General features: G+C 36.4%; 2 protein-coding genes across 2 annotated transcripts in view; both read left to right on the forward strand.

Annotated features, from left to right (window-relative positions):
* LOC107732690 (tuftelin-like) overlaps nt 1-4,471 on the forward strand; it is a 20,012-nt gene extending 15,541 nt beyond the window's left edge. Inside the window, exons 6-11 of the mRNA XM_016544103.1 lie at nt 55-165; nt 269-489; nt 2,198-2,303; nt 3,235-3,318; nt 3,404-3,495; nt 3,686-4,471. Of these exons, the coding sequence (XP_016399589.1) occupies nt 55-165; nt 269-489; nt 2,198-2,303; nt 3,235-3,318; nt 3,404-3,495; nt 3,686-3,758 (687 nt within the window). The 3' untranslated portion in view covers nt 3,759-4,471. The remainder of the gene's footprint in view (nt 1-54; nt 166-268; nt 490-2,197; nt 2,304-3,234; nt 3,319-3,403; nt 3,496-3,685) is intronic.
* Nucleotides 4,472-5,748: 1,277 nt separating this feature from the next.
* Nucleotides 5,749-11,449, forward strand: part of LOC107732689 (ubiquitin-associated protein 2-like) — a gene marked incomplete at its 3' end in the record, with an annotated part of 20,869 nt that continues 15,168 nt past the window's right edge. Inside the window, exons 1-5 of the mRNA XM_016544102.1 lie at nt 5,749-5,825; nt 7,561-7,698; nt 9,289-9,366; nt 9,796-9,906; nt 10,329-10,503. Coding sequence (XP_016399588.1) covers nt 7,603-7,698; nt 9,289-9,366; nt 9,796-9,906; nt 10,329-10,503 — 460 coding nt within the window. The remainder of the gene's footprint in view (nt 5,826-7,560; nt 7,699-9,288; nt 9,367-9,795; nt 9,907-10,328; nt 10,504-11,449) is intronic.

Here is an 11,449-nt window from a genome sequence, read left to right on the forward strand (position 1 = left end):
ATATATATATATATATTAGGAGCAATTTTAACATGTTTTCATATGTTTGCACAGGGCCAGGAGGATGATGAAAGCTCTTTAGCCTTGAGAGAAGTCACTAAACATCTTTACACTCGTCTGCAAGAGATGGAAAGGAGACACCAGGAGGAGAAAGACAGACTACAGGTCAGAAACTAAATTAAAAATACCAGGAAAATTAATATAATTGTGATATAATATGTCTTGCCTTTTCTAAACTGAGCACTTTATTTTTTTAAACTTTCATTAGGCGGAAAACATTGAATTTCAGCGGCGGTTTCTAGAGGAGCATAACTCCCGCATACAGAAGGCAGAAACCAAGGAGGAGGAACAGGGCAAAAAGGTGGAAGAGATGCAGAAGCTTATGCGTAGTTTGGAGCTGGAAAATACCACGCTACGAGAAAAATTGGCCACTAGCGAGGCTGAACTTGAGAAACTGCGAGGACTGAAGAAAACGGATAGTGAGGACAGGTGAGGCCTTTGTTTTTGCTGACCCAAATTGCTACTGTTCATTTATACATAATTTAAAAAAAAAATTTATTTAGTCATTTATCAGACGCTTTTATCCAAAGCGACTTACAAATGAGGACAACAGAAGCAATCAATTGTAGTATTAAAACAACTAAAAACAGATCCAAAACTAAAAGCTAAAACTTTATAAATACTACCTATACACAGAGGTGTGACCAAGTCGTTGTTTTGCAAGTCACAAGTAAGTCTCGAGTCTTTGCATTCAAGTCTCGAGTCAAGTCCCGAGTCAAGACAGACAAGTCCAAAGTCAAGACTCGAGTCAAGACAGGCAAGTCCAAGTCGAGTTGCAAGTCCTCAACTTTTAGCTTCAAGTCTTAAACAAGTCATTAGTGCTCTTTGCCCAAATTAGTGTCTCAGTATTAATTACCATATCAAATGTATAGTAATTTATATCAGGAAGGCAGGTAGAATATGTTTGACATAGTTCAATTTCATGTGAGATGGGTGCCCTTAGTAAAACTACTCAAGTTCAGTTTAGGGATTGTGCCAAAATATAAAAGCAGTGGAAAAAAAAACAAAAAAAAACGATTTTATTAGTAACAGAATAGCTAAAACAACAGAATTTCATAGAAATACAGCTGCAACATACTTTGCATGTGTGCTTAAGAATATATGCTTCTGGTGTTATATCTAAGCCAATGAGCCATTATTTGGAACACTAAAGTCTCAAACACTAAAGTCTCAAAACCAAAGAGATATTCTTTATAAAAGTTCAGAGTTAACCACTTTTTTTATTGGTCTTATGAAGTATTCTAATTTGTTGGTGGGTTTTTGTTAAATGTGAGCCAAAATCATCACAATTAAAAGAACCAAAGACTTAAACTACTTCAGTCTGTGTGCATTGCATTTATTTAATACACGAGTTTCACAATTTGAGTTGAATTACTGAAATAAATGAACTTTTCCACGACATTCTAATTTATTGAGATGCACCTGTATATGTATGTATGTATGTATGTATATATATATATATATATACATACACATTTATAAATTCAATATATATATTATTTCATTTCCATTTAGTTTGTTGACGTATTAAAATAACTCAAATTAAATAAAGCTAAAAACTTAATAAAATACCTATACAGACATAATAAATTCAGACATAATTTAAAAATAAATAACAAATACAAATAATACAAATCAAATGACAGTAGTTTATCAGTAAATCCTAAACAATAACACTGTCAAACATACATGCTAAAAAACAACTTACTTACACATAGTAAGAAATGGTTATAAAAACTTAAACAGAAGCGAAACAAGTAATAGGATAACAAAATGCATTGTTCTCATATGTTTAACTGTTTCCTTGGCTACGTTAAATATTTTCCACCTGCAATTTAGTAAGCTATACATAATGCATTGCTTTCATATGTTTAATGTTTCCTTGGCTACTTTAAATATTTTCCACCTGCAATTTAGTAAGCAATAAATTGGCCTAATTACAGCTCTATTAAGTTGCATTGTGCTGCCATAGAAACTCATCTTTCAATGTCACGCCTCTCACATAGAATTCGACTTTGACTGATTCTCATACGTTAAAAGCAGACTCACCCTCTACGTTGCTAATTGCTTCTGTGTTGCATGTAAGTGTCATTTGTGAGTGTGTAGACGTGTAACATACAGGTTTTCTGTACTGCAGGTCTGAACAACTGAAAAAGGAGCTGGCAACTCTGAAGGATAAGAACCACAACTTAGATGACATGCTCAAAAGTCAACAAAGGAAAGTCAGGAACATGATCGAACAGGTAATAATTACTGTGGATATTTGGAGAAACACCCAATCACAGAGACAAATCATTAAATGACATTTGCAAACCATTTTATATATGTAATATAATTATTTATATTCAATGATGAATAATTTAGGGAGTGATCATGAAAAATGCAGTGGGAGGAGAGAGGCTATGTATAAATGTATCAATCATAATTTAAACAGTACTTTTTTAAATGTATTAATACAATTAAATAATATATTAATATAATTTAAAAGGAAAATAAAATAAAATAAAATAAAATTAATTGAAAATTAAAATAAACATTAAATATTAAAATATAAAAATATTTAATAAATCATTAAATAACATTTAACATTAAATGAAATAGAAAAACCTAAACTTGATGTACTAAAATAACTAAAGCCAAAACTGAAAAAAAATTAATAAAAGCTATATAGTAAAAATAATAAAATGTGACAAAAAGATATATATATATATATATATAGATATATATAGATAGATAGATAGATAAAATACTCATGCTGAATTAAAGAAATATGCTCATAAAGAACAAAAAAGAAGGAGAGAGGACAAGGTAAAATTAAAAAGAAACATCAGGAAGATTTTTGAGATTCTCAAAAATAAACCGGTCGTGCATTATATAGAGAGTTTGCTCAGAGATGAGAAGTGAAACTCAACCTCAGTCATAAATAAAAGATTCTGTCATTTCCCTGCTGCTCAACCTCGGTGCACTTTAGATCTCATGTTACACATAATGGCTTCATCCATGAACACTGAAATCACAGATGCAAGCAAAGCATTATGCTTCAGAAATCCAGCTCTATTAAATTTTTCTGTAGATTATTCAAGTTTTATTTCAACTTCATTTTAAACCTTAAAATCAGTTTGAATGTGATAAGTGCTTGCATTAATTCATTCATATGTCCAAATATGTTAACAGGTGCAAAATTCACGAACCATAATGGAGCAAAGAGACCGGCTGATCGGAGACCTCAAAGAGAGGGTGGCTTTCCTCGAAGCTGAGGTCAGCGCCTGAGTTATTTCAAAGAGCTGCTTTATTTTTTCTACTTTTCACTGTGCGACTGTAACATATCAAATGTGTCCTACAGAACAGAGAGATCCATGACCGGATGGAGTTTTATTTGGGCAACCAAGTGTCTAAACCATATAACTCAGACATGGGGTCCAAGGTTGTCTACAGGTATTTCTTTCTTAAAATAAATACTTACAACATATCTCCTCATTTATACAACATCATAAAACCATGTTGTTTTTGACCATGTCTATCAAGCTCCAAAAGCACCAAGTATGAGAAATATTGCAAAAGCATAAAAACATTCTGGACAAGGCATTTGGTTATTCAAAAAAGTATTTGTCATTTTGTATTATAGCAAACCTCTGACGCCAACAAGCCCTGGAAACAAGTCTATGCCATTCATTAAAGTGGTCGAGATCAAGTCCTGAACAACAGATGAAGACAGCTGATGAAGAGAGAGAGAGTGGTTGAGTGAGAGACACATTGTAAAAGAAGTAACCAGTATTCCTTCTCTCTCAACGTTTATGCAGCATCCCTCTGTTTATCACGAGTAGCACTTGAGGTGCTTTGTATAATATAAATACATAAATATAAATATAATTGATTTGCAGATCATATACTGCGTTTTTATACCTTAAGCAACTTATTAATAGTAGTAGATGTAAGTGGTGATATTCATATTTCCTACAGATCTGTCAATATATCTGTTTCATGTATAGAATCTAATAATGCAGCCATTGTATAAATATTGTGACTGACAGCCACTTTTAGTAATCTGATAAAGCCAATTAATGTATATTCTATATATCTTAAAATCCATAACAAACAATATTACTGTGCTTCTTATGTATCTGTGTATGTACATATACTCTGATATACAGTTCTGAATTTACTGTACCTTGCAAAGCTGTCTTTCCCCTTTGGGAACTGTAATTGTATTGTGTTTTGAAGAACTTTTTTTTCTGTTACTGTATATTCAGTGCTTAACTCTACCTTTCCATCCATCTCTTATTAAATGTGAAAAATGTGTTACTGTAGATGGAATTGTAGTGCTATGCACATTTCTCTGGTATTGTGTTTTACCTGGTATGTGTATTTATCGTAAGGGCTAAACAATAAAAAGTATTTAAGATTGCTCACAGTATGTGCAAAACAATGACACTTTTTTTTCCTAATAACTGTGATAAGATTCTGGTAAATAAATGGTAAATTTATTTATTTACTTACCAATTGAAGACATTTTAGTGCATTATAATTTTCCAGTTTTCCCTACAACATTCACTTCATGTCCAAAAATATGTGGACACCTGAATTCCACGCTTGAATTTATCAAACATTTATTTTCAAAACCACTGGTTGTTGGAATATGGATGAAAGAATGTCATTGTATGCTGTAGTATTAAGATTTATCTTCGCTGAAATAACCCGTTAATTAGAAGTGAGCGTCTGTGTGCACACACTTTCGGTCGTGTAGTGTATAATACAGCCATCCGATCATTCTCGGTCTTTGTCCGGTGCTCGGAAGAACTCCGCGCAGACCACTAGCGACATCTAGTGATGTAACTGCACTTAAACAAATGCTGCTGTCTCATGAAATTCGAACAGATTGCTGAAAATACAAGCAAAACTCGACACAGTTGTTAATGCCACTATAATCAAATCTCTGTAAAAGTTTGAAAATGGATAATCCCAAATAAAATGAATTTTCAGCATCATTACTCCAGTCTTCAGTGTCACATCCTTCAGAAATCATTCTAATATGCTGATTTGCTGCTCAAGAAACCTTTTTTAATTATTATTATTATCAATATTTAAAACAGTTGAGTAAATTTTTTCAGGATTCTTTGATGAATAGAATGATCCAAAGATCAGTATTTATGTGAAATAAAAAGCTTTTGTAACACATTATACATGTGAATGAAACATACACTGCACAGAGTGTTTAGCGCTCCGCGATATTCATCTCGCCTTATTCTGGGTCCGAATAAAACATCAGATCATGCACAGACTATCCTGTCTCTTTGAATTTAAATCTATATTTTAAATTCAGGTCCCCCGCGTAATCTACGCCCCTGGTTACAAGTAACTAGTTTTAAACAAAATATTCGTATGTAAATGGTGACTTGGCCCCAAACAAGTTAACCTACCGACCTACTGCTAAATTTGCAACCATGTTACCTATTCTGTTCTTATTTATTGTTTATTCTAAATAAATAAGTTAATGTAAAATTAGTTTCAAGGTCCTTATTCACAGAATATGTAGGCTATGTCATAAGTATTTTTTGACATCAGTATCAATGATCAGGTAGGTTTTTGCATTACAAATACCCACTACAGCTAGAGGGTGACATTATATATTGCATAATTGTGTTTTAAGTTGTTATATGTACATGCGTACGTTGTCGTCACGTGATTGAGCTCTGAGCGTGAAGCCGCAGTGGCTGTGATAAACCACGTGACGCGGTGATCCGGGTGTCAGAGTGGAAGAGAAACAGGTAAATTTTGAGTCTCTCGCTTATTGTCTGCGCGAGTCGGTTCGGTCTTGTAGTTGGTTTTGAGGAATCGATTTAGGACGCGAAATAGTTCGTTTTTTGTTTCCGTCTGATAAGGAGGTCGACAATAAAGCCTCCGTCGGTCGGCGTTATCTCCACGTTTCTGACATCCAGCCGGGTCTTTGGTTAGTACCTCGCCTGTTGTTCATTTTTATCATTCGGGGCCTGTAGGCCTCGGTGAAGCCTCGGTGTCGAGTGTGCAGGTGAACCGACGGGAGTGCGCCTCACCCCGGGGGGCGTGTGCCTTCCAGTTGTGCAAACGCAAATTATTATCTTGTCGATTAATCTAACGTACGATTTACCCACGTAGTCTTTCCACTGCGCTGAGAAACCATATAGTTGATTAGCATCCGGAAAACTAATTTTTGGCCAGCAGCAGCATCATGATGCCCGATAACCGGCCATGAGGTTATTAGACGCGGCCAGAGCGGAAGCCACCCATCATCTAACGTTAGATCTCGTCTATTTTATTTAACGTATCAACAATCTTTTAAGACTATTAAAACAGTGTGTATGTGTTCATATCGTATCGTTAGATCTGCGTGTTTGAGTTTATACCGAGTTGCTTTTCCAAGGCCCATCGCCTCGACTTATCAATCATAGTCCTTCATCTCTTAAGGTTTTTTTATATTATTAACTAAGTTTAATAGCTTACAGTTTTGCTTACTTTTTAGCCGGTACGTTAATATGGGATTCCCAGGATGTAGAGCACAACAGGTAAAGTAGTTTACCTGTTGGATGCTTATTTTAAAGATTGGATACTTTAGGCAATGTTTTATGTTCCAGTGCATGGAAATGAATGCCTTTTATGTGCTTCTATTCCTAGACATTTCCCTTGTTGTATATCTACTTGCGCATCTGGTGTTTTAATTACAGTACGGATTGGTGTGAGTGCTCAAGAAATATGAAATGACGTGCTGACACTTTCACCCATGGACTGTGTGATTGTGTTCACGTCTCCAACATGGTCTCTGTTTGACAGTATCATCCTCGCCCTCACCCCGTTCAGAGGCCGTTGAGGGTGTTTTTGTTAAGCTGTGTCCGTTAAAGCACGTCGTCCGTCTGTTTTCCCGCGGCTGGTCCCGCGTGTTTCTGTCACGCCTGCTGATTCCGTGCGCTTTCTAAAGCGCGCAGTTGCTTTCGGCCACCACATGCCCTGCATTTCCTCATGCGCAGAGCAGCTACACTGGGCTGTTTGGCATAACCACACATACAATATTTCACAACATGCAGCAGGTAGATTGCTTTTGGTGTCATTTTAGCGAAATTTCAAGCGTTGCGGTTTTTTTTGTTTTTTTTTTAAGAAATAAAAACTAGCCGAGGATGTTGAGCTCCGGAAGCGCGTACATGGTTGACCTGTTGCGGCTTGACTTGTAAACATCATAAGGTCTTGTTTTTCACGTGCGATAATTGCGCAAAGCTTTCGAAATTCTTGGAACTTAATTTCTGTTGGTGTTCCTGTAAACTTCGGCCGTCTTTTTATGGGTAGAGCGTCAGGCATGTGACTGTTTACTTCCAGTTTTGGCTTATCAAAATGGCCACACAAGGTGTAACGTGTTTGTTTGCATGCATGTTTTATGTTAATATGGCTTGTCAAGACCATGTGATGTTTTTATGATTGTTGTTTATTTTTGACGAGTTGTCAGTAACATTTCTTCTACCTGTTTCTCTTTTAAAGGCGTTATTCCTTTGTAAATACTGTTATTTGTATATACTGTAAATGATGACTTCAGTGGGCGGAAGCCGGACCCGGGGCAACTGGGAGCAGACGCAGGGTCAGACACAGAGCCAGTCACAGCACAAGCAGAGGCCCCAGGTAAGTTTTTGATTACTTATAGTGATTGGATTAGTTATGTCACACTTCAAAGCCCCTTTAGCCCACCCCAATAAAACTGGCTACCAGAAACTGGAAACGGCATAAATGAATGTGTAAAATAAAAAATAACATGTTTATATGTAAATAAGTTGAAAAATGTTGAATGAGGTACTTGATTTGACTCTTTCCATCTACACAATGTATTTATAGATGTTATAATTGTTCATGACTGAATTATGACATTGTTATAACTTTTGACAGGTGCATCAAAACTAGGTCTTAAAATCCTGAATTAATTAGTTTGCAGGTTAAAATATCTTCTTAAAACTAAAAAGATCAAATCTGTTGTGAATTTATTCGGCAGGTTATCTAGTTGCATAGTCTGTTATGTTCTTGTTGTTTGCATTTTTACTGGCCATGAGAACCAGCACCATTTCAGTGGAAAAGGGGTGTCAGTGACATCCACCAGACTGAGACGTTTGCTTTGAGTCACTGCAGTCTATCACTCATTCTTCTGAATTAAATTAAGGGCTTTCTAGGTAATAAATCTATGCCCAAGCAAATGCTAAGTCTGACCTATTTCTCCTCTGCTGTATTCTGGCCTGCTTGGGTGGGGGGACAGACAATTTTTATAATTTCTTTTTTAGATTTTTTTCTAAGGCACATTTTAAAAAAACTACTTGTCCTAATTTAACTGTGAAAACAGGCCTAAAAGTATTCATTTAAGCTTAAATGTCATTGCAACAAGCAGCTGTATTATAATTGATCATATTGGAATATTCAAGATGCCAGCTCATTTGTAAAGGTTTACATTTGTTCTGTGCACAAGTGTAAAAAACACAAGCTAACCAATAGCCATCATGCACATTAATTTCGAAGGTATGTCTATTTGAAAGCGTCGAGGGAATTAATAGTGTGTGTTTTTAGCTTGAACTTAAGACTTTAAGGGCCAGATTTACTAAACGGCAAATTTGTGTGAGAGTACAATCCTATAAAAGCGCCAATGGGAGTGGAAAGGTCTACAGGTGATTTACTGATAAAGCGCGAGTTAAAGAACACAGACACAGCCAGTGCATTTCCATAATGACCAACCAGTAAACTGACTACCTCTAACCTTATTAAATCACCTTGCATGATTCAAGGTGATTTACTAATAAATTTTGCGTGTGAAAGGGAAACTCCTACAATGCATATGCCAGGGGTGTCCAAACTCGGTCCTGGAAGGCCGGTGTCCTGTAGAATTTATCTCCAACTTGCTTCAACACACCTGCCTGGAAGTTTCTAGTATCCCTAGTAAGACTGATTAGCTGGTTCAGATGTGTTTAATTGGGGTTGGAGCTAAACTCTGCAGGACAGTGTCCCTAAGGACCGAGTTTGGACACCCCTGGCATATGCAATATCGTTAGATGCAAAAATAATTCCATTCACGCCTTTTCATCTAATTTTTTTTCAACACCAAAAGAGGGATTGCGCTGGTGCTGTTGGTAAATCTTGCCTCAAGACTCCTAAATGATGCTGACAATCAATGCAGTATGTTTCACAACTGCCATGAAATCAGACTTAATCATTTTGTCCTTTTTGTTAATTCAGGCCACCGCTGAGCAGATCCGACTCGCGCAGATGATCTCGGACCATAATGATGCAGACTTTGAAGAGAAGGTCAAGCAGGTGAGTAGGGATGCTGAAAGTAATAGCAGGTTCTGCTTTACATCCATCAAATGGTCCCTTCAATAAAGAAAAAGTTTTTTTTTTGCAAGTGGTTTGACAGTAGCTTCTAATCAGTTTTTCCTTGCGCTATTCTGATGTACCCGCAGTCACTTACATTCAGCACACAAATTTCCCTCACTGCTCTCTCTATAGCTCTGACGGGGACTATCTGTGCTAGAGTAAAGTTTGAGCTGCTACCGGATGCTCTCTCTCAGTCTCACTCTGAGTTAGAGAGCAGCATAAAGCTCAGACACTTCACAGTTCACTCAATGTTTCCATCAGTCCCCTCAGCCACTTCCGTTTTATCTTGTTGCCTTCCAAATATATGGCCTAAGTCATACACCCACGTGGATTTTACATGCTGCTTGTTGCTCCTTTTCTCTTTTCCAGCTGGTTGACATCACAGGAAAGGATCAGGATGAGTCCATGATAGCGCTTCACGACTGCAATGGAGACGTCAACAGAGCCATCAATGTCCTTTTGGAGGGCAGCCCTGACACTGTGAGTTCAGGCTTGAGTTAAAAAGCCCAAATATATATCATTTATATACTCGTATAATGTTTAGATTATTTATGAATATTTTGAATTGGCTGTCTTTTTTTTCAGCTCATTTAAATTTGTTTCAGCAGTTTTAACATTTTTATTAATTATTATATGTATAGTTTGTATACGCATAGTAACGTTTCTATAGATTTTATTTCAGTTTTAGTACTTCAACCTTTTCGAAAAAAAAACAAAAAAGTTATTAAGAATGAACCTGAACATTTTTTGTGTAATATTAATAGTTTAACTATAACAATACAGTTTTAAACTGAATCAGGTATAAATAATAATAAATACACATTTTGATAAAGTCTTACAATTTCAAATTCCCATTTTTTCCATCCCTCTTTTCCATGTTAAATTTGCCTTTTGCTTTGCAGGACTCATGGGAGATGGTTGGAAAGAAGAAAGGAGTTTCAGGTCAGAAGGAAAGCGCACAGACAGATGGAGGAGATGAGGGCAAGGAGAACCGAGAGAAAGGAGGAGAAAGAGATGTGGCACGTCGCCGAGGAGGGGCCCCGCGGAGGGGCCGTGGAGCCAGCCGCGGGCGAGAGTGTGAGTGGAGATATTACTTATTAGGGTTGGACGATGTCTACCAAATTGGCATCGGACGATGTCTACAGTGAAACATCGTGATGGACGATGAAATGGGGGGGCAGGCTTAGGGGTGTGCCTGAAGCGTGAAACAAATAAAGCGTTATACGGAGCCACTAAAGGTTGCATTACAGTACATGAAAGTTCACTTACCACATACACAGAGTAAGGAGAAATGTCTGATAGTACGATGGCGAATGATTTGCAGATCCTGAGCACCAATGACAAACATCTAATCTTGTCAAATGTGTGGTAAGTACTGCCGCTCCATAGTATAGAGTCCTTGTGATCGCGAATCTCAAAAGTGAAAGTAAAATGAGAGCGCGCAATCAAAAGAGGTTTCAATAGCGGCTCCCTGATGTCCTCAGTTTATATAGTCGCCTATACTTACCCAACGATATAATTGGGAGAAAAAGTATTGACTTTTTTTTTATTTTTATTTTTTTATCCTCCCATCTCGTAGGCTATTTATTCCCTTTAGGGTTTCCGTAGTACACTTCAATTCCTTTCCGAACACGGAACTGGGATGCGGCGGATTGTGGGAGAGGGGGTGGTTGGGGGAGGAATCACGATGTCAGCTTAACATCGTGATTAGTGGTTATCCGATATTCGTTTTTTTTGCCAGCTGATGCCGATATCTTGGATAGCCGATATAATTTTATTTATTTTAATTAGAATTTTATTTATTTTAATTGATATTTAAGAAATTTTATATAATTTGTAAATGGATTAAAAAATAAATGTGTAAAATAAACATACTTATACTCTAAATGACAAAGTATTTTTCACACAAATATTTAATAAAAATATAATTAAAAAGGAAGTAAACACCGTAACCAACAGGGCATTCAGTAATCTGGGAAGTTTGTGTGCATTGGGATTTGGGAATCATATTTTTTCAAATAAA

The sequence above is a fragment of the Sinocyclocheilus rhinocerous genome, unplaced genomic scaffold (genome assembly GCF_001515625.1).
Source record: "Sinocyclocheilus rhinocerous isolate Xijiao unplaced genomic scaffold, SAMN03320098_v1.1 scaffold1722, whole genome shotgun sequence".
Classification (NCBI taxonomy): domain Eukaryota; kingdom Metazoa; phylum Chordata; class Actinopteri; order Cypriniformes; family Cyprinidae; genus Sinocyclocheilus; species Sinocyclocheilus rhinocerous.